This window comes from Typopeltis vanoorti, chromosome 8, assembly GCF_054136105.1.
Source record: "Typopeltis vanoorti isolate ZY-2024b chromosome 8, IOZ_Tvanoo_1.0, whole genome shotgun sequence".
Taxonomy (NCBI): Eukaryota; Metazoa; Arthropoda; class Arachnida; order Uropygi; family Thelyphonidae; genus Typopeltis; species Typopeltis vanoorti.
In genome coordinates this window covers 61,078,699-61,100,380 of record NC_143556.1, presented here as the reverse complement: position 1 = coordinate 61,100,380, position 21,682 = coordinate 61,078,699, and the positions used below count along the sequence as shown (strand labels likewise).

General features: G+C 37.2%; 1 protein-coding gene across 1 annotated transcript in view; it reads left to right on the top strand.

Moving 5' to 3' along the window:
* Positions 1-448: 448 nt before the first annotated feature.
* The window catches only part of LOC150104032 (hemicentin-1-like), a 792,930-nt gene continuing 771,696 nt past the window's right edge, over positions 449-21,682 (top strand). The window contains exons 1-3 of the mRNA XM_090396385.1: positions 449-458; positions 641-916; positions 14,528-14,806. Coding sequence (XP_090252511.1) covers positions 449-458; positions 641-916; positions 14,528-14,806 — 565 coding nt within the window. The remainder of the gene's footprint in view (positions 459-640; positions 917-14,527; positions 14,807-21,682) is intronic.

Here is a 21,682-nt window from a genome sequence, read left to right as displayed (position 1 = left end):
AGTGGACAGGTGGTTGGTACATTCGGTTATGAGATAATGAATTGAAATTTGTCTTTACTTGATGGTCAGTAGAGATTTTGCAGATTGAGTTTTTCCTTTTTGAGTATTTGCAGTAAAAAAATTTACTGGTATGGTTGCATTAATATGGCAGACTATTATCTTAAAATCAACTCATACATAACTTTATATACTTTTTTTTTTTACAACATTAGAGGGTGCCAAATAAGACTGTGGATCTTTTGTCCGTCATTGTCACTTGTAAACTATAACATGCTCTTCTTTGTGCTCTGAAGATGCTGATTTTAAATCCAGTGAAATATAAGCCAGTTAATAAACATCATTTTTATAAAATAGTTCATTTGGTGTTGTTGAAGTTTCCATATTTTATCCTCTCAAATAAAACACATTTTTAACTTGAGCAGTTAAAATTCAAAATCCAGTCTGTATAATGTGTAGTGGTAATCTGGACGAGTTTTAGCAATATAGTTATTTATCACACGATTGTTAGATGCTATGTAAAAATTAATCTGCATTTATTTTATTTTCAATGTCTCTCAATTCCAAGGTTTTAAACATTATATTTCTTTTGTATTTTTTGTTATTAATATCACAAGAAGTGATATCTTTTGTTTTATTTCAGCTCCACCAATAATTGAAAGATTAGGCTTCCATGGGACAAGTAATGCTATTGTTAACCAGCCATTACGTATTGCTTGCGAAGCAGAAGGGATTCCGTCACCACAAATAACTTGGCTAAAAAACGATGAATCTCTGAATATTTATCATTACAATTTTTCTGGTGGAGGGAAATTTTTAGATATTAAAAGGGTGCAGCTAACAGATGAAGGAATTTATACTTGCCATGCTGAAAATGATGCTGGCAGTGCTACAAAAAATTTGCAGGTCAATGTTCTTGGTAAGTTAATGTTTTTTAAATATATTTTCACATATATTTTTATTATGAAATATATATGAAAGAAACTTTTTTCTCACCTAAATATCTTTCCAAGCATTACCAGATTACTGTAAGGAAAAGTGGTAGTTTGTGTTTCTTTATATTGAGTTTTGTAACTCTATTATTATTGTTATTATTAGTAGTAATATATAAAGTTACTACATTATATATTCGTGTGGTCCAGTGACTTTTGCACTCATTTAGCCCTTGGACACATAACACACAGCTCACAATATTAGCAGACAAAATTATTATTAGTAAGTAGTAGCAGAAGATGGCATAAAGTGTGAATGGTGGCTTATGTTTTATCCACCATCTACACTCTCTGTCATCTTTTTGCTACTATTTTCTCTCCGTGTGAGGCACCTGTGCACCTATTCAGGGACCTCCTAGTGATGATATTGGCCCTTTTCATTCTTATTCTTTGTCTGTGACTTTTCTTTCCATATTCTTTGCATTACTTCTCCTGAGTCTTTTTCACTATCCTGTCTTTCAATTTACCATCACCAGGATCTAATGTGTTGCTGCTGTATTTTCTGTGCAGTGTATCCCATGGTCATCTGGAAAGGGAAATCCTAAGTAGTCTTGCACTATTTCAGAAGAAAAGAAAAGTAAGAATCTGCAACAAATAAACCACTGTTCCTAATCATACACTCAGCAGGTGAACATACAGTTGGAAAAATGTCACCCCCGTCTTGTTCCAGAAGTGTTTGGAAGGGTTAGCAGGATCTCCAAACAGTGTAAAGAAACTGCATTCAGAAGACATCCTTATTGAAGACGCTACAGTAGCACAGTCAGAAAAATCACTAGTTAAACCCATCCCAGTATCATTAACATACAAATTGAACAACAGTGGTCCCAAAACTGACCTCTGTGGTACACCACTAGTGACCTTTCTCTTTCAGGATATTGCATTGCCATATACACTTTCTGATAGCTATCATACAGCCAGTCACTGATCCATTTAGATTTTTAGATTTTGCAACAGTCTTTGATAGATTGCTACATGACAAGCCGATAATTTAATTGGATTAGATAAGATTGGATAGCAGATTAGTGCATTGGATTGGAGATCATCTATCTGATGGGTATTAGCAAGTTTTTATGGAAGTGCAAATATCTCAGAAGAGAAACGTCTCGTGCTGTGCCTCAAGAGTCAGTTTAGGGCCATTAATGATATTGAGTAAGGTTTGAATGGTGATATGTGGTTCTTTACAGATGATGCAAAGCCGATCAAATTCTGAGGAGTAGAGCAGATGTAACTTTGCAAGAGGACTTGAATAGACTGAATGAATAGGCAAGTAGTGTTACCACTTCAATGTTGTAGAGTGTAAGATTTTAAAATTTCAGAAACAAAGATCTAATGATGAGTATACAGTTGGTTGGAATATCTTAGAAGTGGTTGAGGATATGAGGGATCCAGATGGTAATGGTGGATAAAGACCTAAAATTTTTGGGACACATTGCTAAAATTGTGAGTGCAGAACAAACAATTATGGCAATGCTGTGGAGGACACTGATAAGTGGAAATAATGATGCCATAAATAAAATTTTCCAAGGTACTTTATAGTTAAGGATGTTATGGTTCCATTGCATAAGGTTTTGATCAGATCATATATAGATTATTGTGCAGAAATTTGGTCACCTGGTTCTAAAGGCTGAAAAGATATTGAAAAATGTCCGAAGGTGATTGACCAAGGTGGTTTCTGGTCTGTGCAATGTTAAATATAAAGCTAAATTTGAAGATTGCAGTTTTCAGAATCTAGTGAAGAGGAAGGGGAAGGATATGACTAAGACATATCAGTTGATGAGCAGCTATTACAAGATTAATGTGGATGAAGTTTTTCATACAATGAGGTAAATGAGAGGGAAGACAAGAGACCATCCCTGGGTAAATGAGGAGTAGGGTTTTTTTTTTGTGTTAACAGTGGTTAGTGATTAGAATGTATTGCTTGAGAGTTTATGAGTGCAGAGCCTGTGAATACATTTAAGACATGGTATGATGAGCTGTGTATGACTTTGAACCCCACATGATAGTTTTTTGACTTCATTGTAGTCTGTTGGAATTTTTCCACTCGATTATACTATAAATGAAAGATACCAAGAAATTATATACAGGTAACACTTGTATAATTAACTGGATAAGGGAAATGGGTTTACAGTGATACTGCTGGACCTGGCAAAGGCGTTTGACAGGATACCACATGGAATACTAATCCGTAAAGTATAACATATGGGAATGGATATAGGGTTGGTGAGATGGATAGGTGGTTGGTTGATGGAGAGATATCAAAGAGTAGTTTATTCAGGAGTAGAGTCCAAAAGACAGCCTGTGACTAGTGGTGTGCCGCAGGGTTCTGTTCTTGGACCACTGCTGTTTAAGCTGTTCATTAACGATATAGGGAAGGATCTAAGTGGAACAATTCATTTGTTCGCTGATGATGCAAAGTTGGGTAGGGCAATAGTGAATGCAGAAGATGTCAAAGTCTTGCAGGATGACTTAGATAGATTGGAGTTCTGGGCTAAGGAGAATGGATGTCAATTTAATGTGACAAAATGTAAGGTTATGCATTTTGGGGTGAAAAGATTAGCAGTAGTATACCACATTGGTGGAACTGTACTCCTAGAGATTGATGAGGTCAGGGACTTGGGAGTGTTGGTGGATAGGGAGATGAAGTTTAGGGGGCACATTGCAAAAGTAGCTAAATCAGCTCATCAACTCACTTGGTTGTTGAAAAATGCCTTGACGAGCAGGGACAAGCAAGTTATTGTACCTCTGTACCGAGCCTTGATAAGACCTCATCTCGACTACTGTGCCCAGATTTGGTCACCTTGGTTCCTTCTTGATGGGGAGGAGGTGGAGAGGATCCAGAGGCGAGTGACTAAGATGATAACAGGTCTATGGAATGAACCATATGAGAACAGGTTGAAGATTTGTGGGTTGCAGAAACTAGTTGATAGGCGGAGGAGGGGAGATATGATTGAGACATTCAGATTGCTAAAGGGATTCTATAAGATTAATTCAGAGGATATTTTTGAGATCAGGACTGGTGGTGGGAGAACATAGGTGTCCCCTTCCATAGGGGACACCTATGGAAGCTGGGCAAGAGTGTGGTTAGCAGGGGTGTTAGAGCTGGGTTCTTTACTTTTAGAGTGGTAAATGAGTGGAATAAGCTGCCAGAGTCTGTTGTGGGTGCTATGATGGTTAACGAGTTCAAGGCAAGGTATGATAGATACTGTGAGAATGTAATCGCATAGTTGTGTGGACATGATGTTTAGGGCCTCCCTCGATGAGTCTAAGGACTCCTGGAGTCGCCTGAAATAATAATAATAATAATAATAATAATAATAATGCGGATGTTAGGTTCCACAGAAATGACGCGTTATATAAATTGCGTTATGCAAGACTCAGATCACATAGAAAAAGTAGGATTAGGTTCCCAAATCGTTTTTTTTTTAAATTATATAAACAAGAATGACATATCCAACAAAAAAATATTTTTATTTAATTCATTTAAGTTAAGAAAACATATAAACTATGAAACAAAATACATAGTATAAACTTATAAAAATACAAATTGTACATAAACTTCATTGTCCATAATGCATAAAAGTTTTAGGCAAAATAAAATGAAGTGCATAATTTAATCATCATCACTGTCTTCAAAAATAACATTTCGTAGATGTTCTTTATTTACGAATGGCTGGACTTCATCATCACTTGAAATCTCTTGGACTTGATTTGTATAATTCTCATTGCATACTTTGGCTGGTTTAGTTATCAAGAGGTCAGTAATAAGACCTTGCTTATCACTATGCTGCAATTTTTTTATTAAGTTCATAATATGGAGCTAAACAAATATCCAGTTGCCCGTGAATTTTACGGCGCACTCCATTGAGAGATCATTATAAAATAACTTTCTTACCAAGTTCAATCCTTCTACTAATTTCTTTAAACTGAATTCTTTAATGGATTCATCACAATCAGAATCTTCAGCAGAACTTTCCCTACCATTTGGTTCGGCGTAATCTATTAATTGTACCAGTTCCTCCTCATTTAAATTTATTTCCCCATCAATTAATTCACTAATTTCATTTTTAACGATATCGCAAAAGCCTTCTAAATGGCCATTACTATAAAAATAAAATTTTACATAAAAAAGCATTACATATTGTAACTCACCAGAAAATAAAGTGCTCAGCTTGAGATTAACACACTTATGATTTTTAATGCACTTTCCTGGAAGAAAATGAAGACGATTTTCAACAATAAACACTTTACACAGTGAACAATTGGCGTACATGCGTGCTAAAAAGTATTTCCCCTAATATAAATGTACTACTTATAACTGCATGTGGGATACGGGCAGATGCAAATTTAATGAAGATAAAATTTGATTCTTAAGTCGTGTGGTGAAGAATATATGAAAAGATAAAGGGTTACTACAATTTGTAGACTGCGTTTTAATCAAAACTGCGTTGTATAAGTACTGCGTTATATGAGGGTTACCTGCACTTGGTTTAGTCCTTTATTTAAGTGTAAGCAAACAAAGTTTGCGCTTGAAATATAATCAGGACTAGGGCAACTCGTATGTAGAGCCTAATGACTTCACATCACTTGCCTTAGTATCCCATAATGCAAAGCAATATGCTTAGGGGTATGTATAATGCTATACATTATGGAAAGGGTCACTACCCAGACCGGACTCAGTCTTGGTTGAGGTCTCATCAGTGGGAGCCAAACCCAGAGGTGATATGAAGGTTGAAGTAATGCAGGAGTCATATTTTCATATATGAGTTGCCAAAAGGTGTCACATCTTATTATTAAAATACTCTGGATTAGAGATAGTTATTGGAAGTTTTTCCACTTGGTTCTACTATAAATGAAAGATAACAAGAAATGATATACTTGGTTTAATTTTTTGTCCAAGTGTAAGCAAACAAAATTTTCACCTGAAATATAATCAGGACTAGGACCTCAATAAAGGTCGAAACTGGTTTGGGTAGTGACTCTTTTCATAATACATAGCATTATACATACCCGTAAGGATATGTGCTTACGGGTATGTATCCTTACGGGTATGTATAATGGTATGCATACCCGTTAGGATATGTGCTTTGCATTATGGGATACTAAGGCAAGTGATGTGAAGTCATTAGCTTCTATATGCGAGTTTCCCTAGGCCGGATTATATTTCAGGCACAAACTGTGTTTGCTTATACTTGGATAAAAGATTAAACATTGTATATAATTTCTTGGTATTGTTCATTTATATGAAGGTGGGGTGAAAGGTTCTCGGCCTCGACCATAGATGGCAACACTATTGGCAAGATTTTTTTTTTTTTTTCTAAGTTGACATCTATCATAAGCATCCATGGGAAATTGCAAGTCATTCTATCAAGTAGTTTGTTTTATACAGCTGCCTGAAGAAAAAGTGTCGTCTATATCCCTTGAAATGGATAAAATTGAGTATTGTGCGGTTATAAAATCCTTTGTAAAAAAAAGTTTAACGCCAAATGAAATTCATTCAAAGTTCATGAAAGTTTATGGGAACTCTTCTCCTTCATTTTTGACAATTAAGAAATGGACTGCCAAGTTTAAACGGGGCCGTACCAGCCTTGAAGATGATCTATGTGAAGGACGTCCAAAAAGTGTAACAACACCAGAAATCATTGATCAAGTGCACAATATTGTATTAGATAACTGGCGAGGCAAAGTGTGTGTAATTGCAGAGACTATGGGCATTTCAAAAGAATGTCTAGGATATATTTTGCATGAAGAATTGCAAATGAAAAAGCTTTGCGCAAGATGGGTGCCATGCTTCCTCACAGCAGATCAAAAGCACACTCGCATGAAAATCTTTGAACAATACTTGCAGCTTTTTAACAAGAATAAAACTGATTTTGTGCTTCGATTTATTACTATGGATGAGACTTGGATTCTCTGTTATGCACCAGAATCCAAACATCAATCAAAACAGAGGACAAAGCTGATTGTTCAGTGCCAAAGAAGACAAAGTTGGTTCCATCAGCAGGAAAGGTCATTGCATCGGTGTTTTGGGATGCTAAAGGCATTTTGTGTATTAATTATCTTGAAAATGGTAAAACAGTAACCAGGGAATATTATTCTGATCTTTTAACCAGACTAGATGAAAAAATTCGTTAGAAAAGATCCGATTTGCGGAACAATAAAACCATCTTTCATTAGGACAATGCTCCTGCCCACAAAGGTGTTTTGGTAATGGGAAAATTAAGGGATCTGCACTATGAATTGTTGGAACATCCACTCTATTCCCCAGATTTGTCTCCCTCTGAGTTCTGTCTCTTCCCAAAAGTAAAACTCTTCCTCGCTGGTCAGTTTTTTTCTTCGAATCAAGAGGTGATTTCAGCTGTAGAGGAGTGTTTTGCAGATCTTACTGAGAACCACTACAGGGACGGGATAATGGCACTGGAGCATCGCTGTAATAAATGTATTAGTCGTAAGGGTGATTATGTTGAAAAATAAAAATAATTTTTAAATTATAAATTCATATTTTCATTGTTAGGCCGAGAACTTTTCAGACCACCCTTGTAGTATAACCAAGTGGGAAAACTTCCAACAACTATCTCTAATCCAGAGTATTTTAATAATAAGGTTTGACATGTTTAGGCAACTTATATATGAAAATATGACTTCTGCATTACATCAACCTGAGTATCACCTCTGGGTATTGCTTCCACTGATGAGACCTAAATAAAGGTCGAAACTCTCTGGGTAGTCTCTTCCCATAATGCATAGCATTATAGATAGCTGTAAGGATATGTGCTTTCACCACTCTCCAAGTAAAAAACCTAGCTCTAACACCCTTGCTAACCACACTCTTGCCCAGCTTCCATGTATGGCCTCAAGTCCTCCCACCACCAGTCCTATTGTCAAAAATATCTTCTTAATTAATCTTATAGAAACCCTTCAGTAATTTGAAAGTCTCAATCATATCACCCCTTTTCTGCCTAATCAACCAATTTCTGCAATTCACAAATCTTCAACCTGTTCTCATAAGGTTCATTCCATAGACCTGTTATCATCTTTGTCACTCATCTCTGGATCCTCTCCACCTCCTCCCCATAAAGAAGAAACCTTGGCACACGTATCTGGTCACAGTAGTCTAAATGTGGTCTTACCAAGGCTCGATACAGAGGAACAATAACATGTTTGTCTCTGCTTGTTAAAGTATTTTTCAGCAACAAAGTGATTTGATGAGCTGATTTAGCCACTTTTGCGATGTGCCCCTAAACTTCAAGTCCCTATCCACCAACACTCCCAAATCCCTGGTCTCATCAATTTCCTGGAGTACAGTTCGACCAATGTGATATACTACTGCTAATCTTTTCACCCCAAGATACATAACCTTACACTTTGCCACATTAAATTGACATCCATTCTCCTTAGCCCAGTCCTCCAAACTATCCAAATCATCTTGCAAAATTTTGACATCCTGTGCACTCACTATTGCTCTACCCAACTTTGCATGATCAGCAACCAAATGAACACTTCCTCTCAGATCGTTTCCTATATCATTAATGAGCAAATTGAAAAGTAGTGGTCCAAGAACAGAGCCCAGTGGCACACCACTAGTCACAGGCTGTCTTTTGGACTCTACTCTTGAATAAACCACCCTCTGATATCTCTCCATCAATCACCCTCCTGTCCATCTCACCAACCCTATATCCATCCCCATATGCTGCAGTTTACTGATTAGAATTCCATGTGGTATCCTGTCAAAGGCCTTAGCAAGGTCCAGTAGAATCACTGTAAACCTATTACCCTTATCCAGTTCAGCCGACTGTGTTATAAAACATGAGCAAGTTACTGAGACATGATCTACCCTTCACAAAACCATGTTGCCCCCCATACATTATCCCATTTTCATCAATCCATTCCTGTATTTTTCCCTTGATTACTTTCCCCAAGACCTTGACAACGACTCCTAATATGCTGATCGGACGGTAATTTGCAACAGTAGTCTTGGATCCTCCTTTATGCAGTGCAACTATTTTCCCCTCTTTCCACCCCCTTGGGACTAACCCAGACCCGAGACGCAAATTAAACAAAATGGTCAAGGGCACTGACAATTCTTTAGTCGCTTCACGTACGACACGAGCTGGTATACCATCCAATCCCACAAATGTATTGACATTGAGGTTTTGCAATAGACTACTCACCTCCACCTCATTCACCATAATTCCCGTATAATCTATTAGTTCATTCATTTCTGCAATGCCACTACCTCGATGATATACTCTTGCAAAGTGCTCGCTCAGTAATTCAACTATATCAACTGATTCGGTTACCTCCCTACCATCGGCATTCTTTAAAATCATTCTGCCATATACATTTTTTATTTTACTTGCCACATCAAAAAAACTGTTTGGGATTCTCTTTAGCTTACATGGCTAATGTTCTTTCATAATCTATTTTTGCTCTTCTTACCACAATCGTTACCCTTCTGGCCGGTCACCTTTCTCCTTAAATTCCCTATATAGTGGTTTATTTTTTTGCAGCTCAAGCTTAATGGTGTTATTCATCCATTTAACCCCTACTTGAGTTATTATTCAGACTCTAGGTATACAGTCAGCCATTGCCTCCTGCAAACACTTCTTAACCACCTCCCATGCACTATCAACATCCAGCCCTTGCAGTTTTACATGCCATGGCACTGAGCCAAGCACACACCTAAGCTTGTGATTCTTACCAGCCCGGTAATTCCACATATACCCTGTCTTAATTGTAAATTCCACACCTTTAGCCATCTCCCAAGTCAAGACCCTATGATCACTCTCACCAATTGGTGGCAACGTGGTCATATTCAAGCACTCTCTGACCTCTAGTATTTTCCATTACATGCTGTCGCAGACAGATATTCTTTAATAACTACAGGGATAAAATCCAATTCCATCCTCCCATGTATCTTCTCCTCCTTCCAATCAATGTTGCCATAGTTGAAATCCCCCATAATAATCACTCTCCTTCCACTCATTGCTTCTATTTGCTTATGCATATTATCTCCACCATCTATTCCATCACCTAGTCTATAGCAGCACCCAACTGTGTATTTTGTTTTGCTAGTCACAATCTCACACCAAATAGCCTCAAATATGCTCTTTTCTCTATCCTGCAGTTCCACTTCTATTCTCCTTAGCTTATCTCATCAGCTATCATCACTCCTCCCCCCATTTTATTCTCCCTGTCACTCCTGAACACACCACACCCCCCTCACATTCAATCCCAATAGCTATATCATCTTCTGTCAGCATGTTTCACTAATGCCAATAACCTGTGGTCTGGAAGTGCCAACCAAAGCCAAAAATTCTTCCTTCTTGTTCCTAATACTTCTGGCATTAGTATACATGAATTTCAGAATGCCATTTGTCCCATCCCTATTTTGATGCCTTATAATAACTATCCCATTCTGATTGTTTGTTGTCCTTCGTACTCCCTTGGGCATATTACACACATTTTTACACTCAACTGTCTCCCTAAAGTCTGCATATCTACTCACCCCCCCCCCCCCTCTTAATAACTCTTGTTTTGCTGTTCTGCACATCCACTTTTCAAGTCTCCATACACCAAATCCATTCAAATGTAAACCATCCATCTTATATAAATCCTTTCGCCCATCAAACACACTGCACACATCCACAAATTCCACACCACTCCTCCTGCATAATCCGTGCATAAAGTCATTAGCAATTTTGGCCCTCCTTTTATACTCTTCACTGTCATATCGTGGCAACAAACTCACCATCGTAACTCTCTCAATCTTCCCTTTTGCTACCTCAAGCAATTCCTTCAAATCCTCTTTCAACCTGAGAGACCTAATTAATCTTGCACCTAATTATCTTGCAAAGTTTTTCGTATTTAAAAAATTTCTTCTTATTAGAAACAATTTATTTATTCCAGTGTCCCTCGATATTGAACTGAATGATGCGCATGTGAAATCATTACATTTTTATTAGGCAGATTGTTAGAATCAGGAATCCACCATTGTTTATCTGTTTGTTTGTTTAAGAATCGGTTGTCATGAAAATCAGTTGTCCTTCCTCGACGTGTCCTTGGATTCACTAGGTTAACCTCCAGAATAATAATAATAATAAAATTATTGTTATTATACACGCAAGGCCCTGCCAATACGGTAAACTGAAACTGAAATTATCTAGACAGCTGAATCGTTTGATCTTCTAAAACGCTGCTGTGATAATTAGGTAATCTCAAATTGTGTGAAATTTAAACACCATTTCTCCTCATAGAAAGCTCTCCAAATTTATAACCATTCTAGCTTCGACTTGCTACGAGAACAAATTACCGGGATGCACGTTCTCCTAGCTGATGCAAACAAAGCTATTTTTAGCTTTGTTTGCATCAGCTTTCTTTAGCTTTCAAAGCTTTCTTTAGCTTCTCTAGTGCTAAAGAAAGAACTTTCGAACATTCTGAATCATGAACTTTGGACAATTCTATATGATGTCTCGTGCACTTCTGTAGATAAAGAATTTGAGAAAATAAGGAATCGACACAGCAAGAAATATGATAACCTGAAAAAGAACTCTACCTCCGATCCAAAACTACCACTCAACATGGTAGTCAACCTTCTTCTGGATTTGAAATCTGAGGCACTCGATATTCTTACATGTGGCCACAATTTGACCATTGCTCCGAGAAAAATACTGGCTGAAGAAATAATGATCCAGATTGAACGCAGTATCTTCCACCTTCCAAACCACATCGCCAACAATATTAGACTGGATGTAGCCTATGTTCTCACCAAAGGAAAACCACCAAAAACCAACATATCCAATAGTGAATACAAAGATCTACAGGAAATGAAGAAAAACAAAGAAATAATAATCACAAAAGAGGATAAGGGGAACACCACCATGGTTCTCAACCATACTGAGTACACAGGTAAGCTTAATGCTTTATTATTAGACCGGGCTACCTACATCCCTATTTAATATAATCCTACCAACTCACAAATCAGAAAACTCCATAGGCTCCTTAAGAAGGTCACTTCTTGGGCCTGCAGAAGTCACCAACAAATTAAAACCTTTTAACTCTATACCCCCACCCTTATTTATGGACTTCCAAAAATTCATAAACAAAATGTGCCATTATGTCCAATAGTAGTGAATGGCATTGACTCCCCCCACATACAAATTAGCCAAACATTTAGCTAAAGAGCTCACACACTATACTGGCAACACACCATCACACATAAAAAACTCAACCCACTTCAAAGCCAGTATAGAAAACCTTACATTCCAACATACTGACATAATGGTCAGTTTTGACGTCTCCTCCTTATTCACAAATGTTCCACTCAAGCAAACCTTAGAGCTCATCCAAGCCAAATTCCCTCCCAATATCTAAGCCCTATTTCAGTTCACAATGAACTCAGGCTATTTCGTTTGCCAGTGATAATTCTACAGACAGATAGAGGGGGACAGCCATTGGCTCATCACTTTCCCCATCCCTGGTCAACTTCTTTATGGAGACTTTTGAAGAGAAAGCCATAAACTCTGTCCCACAAAAACCTGCTATATGACTTCGCTATATTGATGATGTATTCGCTATTTGGCCACATGGCTCAGATACACTCCTCCTTCTTAACACACTTAAACAACCAACACTCCAGAATCAAGTTCACCTTGGAAAAAGAGGATAACAACAGCCTCCCTTTCCTAGCCACACTAATCACCCACCAGCCTGATAAAACCTTGGTTTTCTCAGTTTTATAGAAAACGCACCCATACAGGCAGATATATTCACCAACAATCCCCCCCCACACACACACACACAAAACAGTATGGTGTTATTAAGACACTACATAATCTGGCTAAACTAATCTGTTCAAATGACAAGGCCCTAACCACTGAACTAAATCACATCCTTAATATGTTCTCAGCCAATGGCTACACCCCCCCCCCCATACAATAAAGATTATTCTAAATCAATCACTATCCCATACATACGGGGCACCTCTGAAAAAATAATCAAAATCCTAAAAAAATATAACTTGACCTCTTGGTACAAACCATATAGAAAATTGGCATCCCTTATTCGCTTGACAAAAGACCAACCACTTTCCCTAGACCTACCTACTTGGTGTATACCAGGTCCCTTGCAGTTGTAAGCTGTCCTACTTTGGCCAAACAGGCAGGACAGCAAATATCAGGATTTCAGAACACAAGGACTACATCCGGTTTCACCATTACAGCCACTCTGGGTTTGCTGACCATGCTCTGGATACTCGCCACAGAATACGTTGGAAGAAAGCCACAATAATACACCTCAGCAAGTATAAATTTGAAAGACTATTCATAGAATCAGCCTCAGCTCTGAACAACGTGCCCAACCTCAACAAATTTGGATGGATGAAACTGCCCCAAATTTGGGAAATGTACATCATGAGAACTTCAGCCTAACGGTAAAGAATACCTAATGTAGCCCGCTAGGGGGCACCATCAGGACTTCAGGAATAACAGTAGTCTCCGTTTTTCAACCTCATTTGCTGTTCTAGTGTGCCTGCGTGCACGTGTCTTAATTTTAAGTTCCCATGAAGATGGCAACGTGAAGTTGCTGAAATATAGGAAGTATATATTAAAGTTTAATTTAATTTATATTCCAGTGTACTTTGTGAATTCCTTAAGTAATTCAATAATCATGTATAGCCAATGTATAAGCCTTTCTACAAGAATATTACTACTAATAATAAATCCTTAGTATATAAGGGTAGTAATATTTCTGCTCCTTATATACTAAAGCAGATCTTTAGTATAGATAGAATAGAATAGAAATACTAAGGATATAACTATTGAAGAAGAGCTTACAAGCCTCATTTCAGAGATTATAAATTAATAGAAATAAGGATGCTATAAACATAACCTTATTCATAGCTGAATGTATAGAAACTTAAAGTTTTGAAAATATATGAGAATACAATCCTTGGTGTCATGGTTGCCTTGGCTTGCACACTTAAAAGACACACATTCTGCTCAGGTGTCTGTATATTCAACTTTTATTAGTGCTTTGATTAGGTTTCGCTGGCTGACAGCTGTTTTAAAATATTAATTCTCATTCAGAAACATTAAGAGAGCAAAAAATTCCTCTATCTAATAGAAATATAAGCCATTAACAATAAACAACTTTCTTTTTTTTTTTTATATATAAACAGTTTGTTTAATGTTGTTAATACCATTAAAATGAGTTATCAAAAATCTCTATGTTTAATACCATAACTGCTATGATATTAAACAGAGGGTTTTTTTGCTCTGTCTTTTAAGTAGTGCAAGTCAAAGCAACTTCGATACTAAGGATTGTATTTTCATAAGCTCTCTGTTGTATATTTTAGACTTTCTTTAATTTTTAGGCATTCAGTTATGAAATAAGGACAGATTTAGAATATTTCCTATTTCTATTAACTAAGGATATGAAATCCTTATTATTTCTATTCCTTCTTAAATTATAATAGTTTTCTTGAAAAGTTTTTCATATTTGATAATTTTTTCTTCTTATTCGAAACAGTTTATTTATTGCAGTTCCCCCAGATATTGAGCTGCATGACGATCATAAAAATCTTCAAGTTACTGTTGGACAGCCTGCTGGAATCAAGTGTCTTCCATCAGGTGATCCTCCCCCATTTGTGTCTTGGTTTAAGAATGGGTTGCCATTAGAATCAGAAGATCACATTCAGATCTTAGAAAATGGGTATTTGTTGTGGATTACCTCAGCAAAGGAAACAGATATTGCCAATTACACATGTGTTGCATCAAATTTAGCTGGCACCAAAACAGAAGTTTTTAAACTAAAGGTCCTAGGTAAATTTAATACTATGTTATTTTTCTTTCAAGAGAGTTCTTGTTATCAATTAATTGTTGTTTGTTTGTTTGTTTTTAAATAATAGTGTGTCTAAGTCAAATATTTATATTTAGTATCTCTATATTACAAATTTTATTATTTTATTATTTTTAATATTATTGCAGTGAATAATTGTACATCACAAAACTTTTCCAAGACATACTGCTTGTCTCTCAATATAAAGTTCAATTTTATTATTATTATTATTATTATTATCCTATGATCCCATGGAGTGACATACTCATCTAGAAGGTTCCTTTTGTCATATACACACAGCTCATCATAAACACTCCTTAAACACATTCAAATTCAATTCACACACCACCTTCTCAGGCAATGCATTCCAGTCATTCACAACTCTCCATGCAAAAATGTGCTTCATATTCCCTTGCTCACACACTTCTTATATACAGCTTCCAGAGATGACATCCTGTTCTCCCACCATTTTATGAAAGTTAATCTTCAATAACAATTCTATAACAACCCCTTACTAACTTATATGTTAGTAAGACCCTCTAGACCCTCTCCAACATCTCTCCATCCTTTTGCAAACCAGGTTTCCAAATCTGTGCACAATAGTCCATATTTGGCCTAATCATATCGTTATGCAGTGTAACTAGAATCCCCTTATTTCTTCAAGTTAGTGTTCTCCGTATCATTCCCAGAATTTGTTGTGCTGTTCTCACAAATTTTGGCAATATTATTATTATTCAGGCCTCCATGGAGTCAAAAGACTCATCGTGGGAGGTCTTTTCTAAGAAACACAAAGTCTATCAAGACTCATCGAGGGAAGGTCCCCCCCCCCTAAGAAACACAAAGTCTATCATACCACTCCATGAACTCATTGACCGTTCTCGCTCTCACCACTCCATCAGGCAATGCATTCCATGGTTCAACCACCCTCCATGCAAAGAAACCACTTCTCACCCTCTTTCTCACACTTTTCCTTTCGTAACTTCCAGGGATGGCCTCTTATCACTCCTTCCTGCTGTTCAACCAAGCGAAAGAACGTCCCAGTGTCAACCCTGTAACTACCTCTCAACAGTTTAAAAGTCTCAATCATATCACCTCTCCTTCTTCTATCCACCAAACTCTGCAGTCCACATTCCCTCAGCCGATCCTCATAACTAACATTGTACAGTACTGAAAACAACTTTGTTATCTGCCTTTGTACCCTTTCCACAGTTAATTTATCCCCTTCAAATCCTGAGGACCAAATCTGAAAACAATAGTCCAAGTGTGGTCTGATCAGGATCTTATACAACGGAATGATAACTGTTTTATCTCTGCAGGTCAATGTCCTTCTCATTATTGCAGCAATCCTCTCTGTTACCTTCACTACCTTTGCAATATGTCCCCTAAATTTCAGGTTTCTATCAATCATCAACCCCAGATCTCTTGTCTCCCCTACTTCCTCCATCATAACTCCTCCCATAGAGTATGCGGTGTCCCATCGATGTTTCCCAAACCTCAAGACCTTACATGTTGCTGCATTAAACCGACACCCTCACCCCATTCATTGCCCATCTATCTAGCTTATTCAAATCCTCTTCCAGAGCTGCCACATCTGCACTATTAATAATAATCCTTCCCAGCTTCGCATCATCTGCAAACAACTGAATATTCCCTTGCAGTCCACTGACAATGTCATTGATATAAAGGTTAAACAATATAGGTCCTAGTACTGAGCCCTGTGGGACCCCACTTGTAACCCTCTGCTTCCTTGAAACTACCCCACCATACTCTCTGATACCTATCGGATAGCCAATCCTGAATCCAGTTGACCAATCTGACATCCAGACCCATGGGCTGCAACTTACATATCAGCTTATCATGTGGCACCCTGTCAAATGCCTTCGCTAAGTCTAAGAAAATGGCAGTATATGACTATCCCTCATCTAATGTAACTTGTAACTTTATCATAAAAGGCTAGCATATTGTTAAACCAAGAGCGCCCTTTCACAAATCCATGTTGACTCTCACAGATAACATTACCCTCATCTGCCCGATGCTGTATACGGTCCCTCACTACTTTCTCCAAGATCTTAACAACTACTGATGATACACAAACTGGCTTATAATTAGACACTTCCAGTCTGCTACTGCCCTTATGCAATGGCACTATATTACCTTCCTTCCATTCCATGGGCACCTTTCCTGTAACCAGACTTTCAGTGAAATGCCAAGTCAAAGGCCCTCTCAGTTCCCTAGCACATTCTTTCAAAAGTCGTGGTGAAATACCATCCAGTCTCACAGCTTTACTGACATCCAGAGTACTCAGTATTTGGAACACGTTCTCCTCCTTCAACTCTAAACCTTGAACCTGCCCAATCCCTTTAGCATTAAAATTGACTCCTCCAGGATGAAATACCCCAATAAAGTTTTCATTGAATAATTCTACTATGTCCTCTGCATCAGTCACTCTATTCCTATTTTTATCCCACAATATCATTCTTCCACAGTCATTTCTCCTCTTACTGGCCATATATCTAAAAAAATTCCCTAGGATTTTCTTTGGATCTTAGGGCTAATCTCCTCTCATATTCTAGTTTCATCTTCCTTACCATACTAGTCACTCTTCTGGTCTGTGTCTTATACTCTTCATGCATCTTCTCTTCACCTGTCTCCTTATATCTCTTTCACAGCCTCTTTTTCGCATACAATTTCTATTTAAAATATGTCCTCTAAATTTGAGATCCTTATCCATCATCACACCAAGATCTCTTACTTCCTCCACCTCCAACAATTCGAGAGTGGTCTAAAAAGTTCTTGGCCTAAGAATAAAAAAACGAATTTATAATTTCAAAATTATTTTTATTTTTCAACATAATCTCCTTTAAGATTAATACATTTATTACAGAGATGCTCCAGCACCATTATCCCATTCTTGTCTTTCTTTACTGAGGCTTTACTCAGAGGATGTGTTTGAAAACTCGTAATCAATCAGTCTACTAATGTTAGTAATATTTAGTAGTGTTTAATGTATGTAACTGCATAAATTTTATGGTATATTTTGTTTAGGTGAGGAGTTAAAAGGAAAAATAATAGTTTCTTCTGGTAGAGAGAGAGAGAGAGAGAGAGAAAGAAAACCTATATATAGATGTTCACTAAAGATTGAATATATGCTGAAATGGATGAATGAACAAATGCCAAAAAATTTCTTTAGTCACTACCTGAAAATGAACTTAAAATCATCTTTCCTCTGCAGGTGTAATGGAAGTCATGCAACTTCAATGACACTAGACGGAAGTGTCATAAAGCTGTGCATGTCACTCAGCAAAAAATGTAGCAATAGGTATTAAAGGTTGAAGAATAATGAAGTTGGTATGATGGGGATTTATACTTGTTCACAGTAGCATGCTTCAACTTAGCTTGAGTTAACGGTATTGTTTATAAACATATGGTGATGATGATATTTAGCTTGTATCTTTCTCACTGCTGGCCTCTCCCATTGCCAGAGAGTTGGGTCTACTTCTCCCTTGGAGATCCATTCCATTTTAGGAGAGTGTGTATATATATATATATATATATATATATATATATATGTATATGTATATATGAAATAAAATCATTGAACAATGTATTGAATACCATAGGAGTGAAGCCTCAGCTCTGTCATCACACATGCTCTCTTCAGCTGGCACACGGGACACTTTGGATAAATCAGAACTATTACACCATTGCTATAATACAATGCAGAGAAAAATCTGGAAGTCTTTGGAAATAGCATTAGATCCTAAACATCTAAATATTAACCCATGTATCAACTTTTCTGAATATATCCTATCCTTTATTAGCCAAGCACGTGCACATGAATGCATAAACACTCAACATTCTGAAGAATGCAACTTACAATTAGAAATATTTTAAAATAACATCAGTCTCTTCTATAAATGCATAATAGTTGTCACCTTTGTTAATCCTTACTGCTTTGTCCTCTAGTTTGTATGTTTTCACCTGAAGAAATCCTGTTAAATTAGGATGAAACATCATGTTGTCAATTAAAATAAATGTTGTTATCTTAATCCACTGTTCTGCCTTATAAATTCTTAGTCACATAGTCATGAACCAACCAAGTCTACATACTTATATATATTTATATATGAATGAGTGTATGAAGGTGAAAGACAATCGCAAACATCCATGCCCTAGGCTGGATTCCAACCCGCAGCCATTTTGCTGGAGAGTGGATATGCTAATCACTAGGCCACCCATGCCAGCTATAGACATAGCATATATAATTTTAAAGGTTTGAATTGCATTGAAAGGAGGAGTTCAATAAGCCATGGACTCTGCTGGAGATTCCAAGGAATTACTGAGTGAGGCCTCCATTTAAATATTCACCATACCCTGAGAAGAATCTTGTACTCACAGACTTTCTAACCACACGTCTAGACAGCTTCCCAGGAGTGACCCAACTTCTAACCCACCAGCTATAATATGCAAAATCTCACTTGTGTTTATACTGTAAGAATTTCATAGATAAAAGGAGATGAAGATGGAGTAAGTAATTAAGTTAAAAAACATAGTTATAAAAGGATGATGTTTTTTTTTTATCTTAATTACTTACTCCATGTTAAGAGAAACAAAGAATAAAAATGTTGTATGAGAATGTCTGGTAAGGATTTAATTGCTGTTTTCTATATATGCCATGGAATTACCTCAATTTTTATGTTCTCTCCTGGCTTCCTTTTATTATAGGAATTATTGTTCTACTCTGGAATGCTCATGAGATGAAAGAAGTTATGAAGCAAGTTTCAAAGGAAGGAATGAAGCAAGTGTCAAATGGCAATTGTGTAGAGTTATATGGTGATTCGACCATTACAGATGTAGTGAATAACAAGGTACATAAAATTCGTTTTCCATGTAGCACATTGAAGCAAATAACTGATATTTTGCATGGAAGAAAGGAACAGGCATCAGAATTAAAGATAGTTGTGGGCACTGCCTACAAAGGACACTTCTCGAAGGAACTGTTGAGGGAAAGAGAAAGAGAGGAAGACAAAGACTGGAGTGGATGAAAAATATAGAAGACTGGACCTATCTCTCATATGAGGAATGCAGCAGAATAGGACATGGTGGAGACACATGGTGGTCAATCTCCTGGAGGGAGAAGACACCTGACAGGACAGGGCACAAATTACTCAGCTATTCAAAAAAGTAATGTAGATAGGAATTTGAGGAAGTTATTGTAGGAGCTAAAGGAAAATAGTGTTGTAGCAAAGGATGTTCAGTTTGTGAATCTACAGAGTGAGTTTGAGGGGGAATGGAATAGTTTATGGTTTATTGATTGCATCTGAATGGGTTCGGTGTTGCACATTTAGAGAAACCATTGTTTGGTGGAAGAGTATAAAATCAATATGAAGTTAGTGTAGCCAAGAATCTGAGAGATAGAGAAATGGTGAAGCAGGTTATGGAACAGCAGGAGGAAGATGGATGCAGGGTTGAAAAGTGATTATGGCAGGACAGGGTGATGGAATTTATAAAGGTAGGATAAAAAGGAGATGAATGGAAATCAGTCAGTATCAGGGAAATGGGAGTAGTTAGATCAAAGAGAAAGGTTTAGTATAGCACCTAGAGCAGGAAGTGATGCTGTTGGTGGGATTGTTATGTTTGCATACTAATGTAAGGAGTATTAGAAATAACGGAGCTGAGTTTGTTGCATTGATTGAGTCAGTATGTTCAGAGATAATTGCTGTAAGCAAAACTTGGTTGTCTGAGGATGATATACTGTTGGGAATAGAAATGGAAGGATACAGGATTTTCTTGAAGGATAGGAATATGAAAAACAAATATGTTTTTTTGCATGCATTTGCCAGGCTTGTTGAGCTAAATGGTTAACATATCTAGTCTTCAACTAACAGGTGGCAGGTTTGATGTTGGCAGTTGCCTTTAGGTGTAGACAATGAATTTCATTGTTTAGTGTGAGACATTGCTTCCACTAATTGAAAGCATAAAGTTACTTGAATAAAACAAATTACAAATAATAATTCATTATCTCATTAGTGATGTACTATAGATTTTCAGCCTTTCATGGGTGTGAGACACACAAAAAAAAAAGTAGTGGGACCTGTGGAATATTATTATTATTATTATATCACACCTCCAGGGAGTCCAAAGACTCATCGAGGGAGGGCATCTACTCTACAACTCTTCGTCTCACTACTCCACCAACCTTTATCATCTAACACCAACGCCATCTGCTGCCGACTACCACCACTAGTACTTCCACAGACAATGAAACATTCATGCCCACGGCGGGATTTGAACCCGCAGCCTTTTGGCTGGAGAGCGGATGTGCTAACCACTCGGCCAACCAGGCCAAAAAATTAATTAATATTAATCCATTATATTTCCAGGGATGGCCAAAGATGCATCCAGGGAGGGAGAGCCCCCACTATAAACTCAACCAAATACAATGAACAGCAACTACCATCAACACCAACTACCACCATTTTCACAAACATCCATGCCCACGGTGGGATTCGAACCCGAAACCTTTCAGCTGGAGAGTGAATACGTTAACCACTCGGCCAACCAGGCTGGCAATACTTTGCTTAGTACGTGATACAGAAACAGCGAATGATTTTAAGCATAGATCAATGCTTAAAAGCTTTTCATGTGACAGTGATTGAAGTCATTGCTCTATATACAACTATCCCAGGTGTGAAGATATTTTACCAATGGACTTTTGTTTCTTGAAACTTGGGTGAAATAATGATGAAAATAAGAATATAATTTTTTATCAAGATTACTTTTCTTCTGGGTGGGGGGGGGGGGGACCTGCTGTGACTACTTGACAGTGCATTTTTTAAACTGCTTATTTCAGATATATG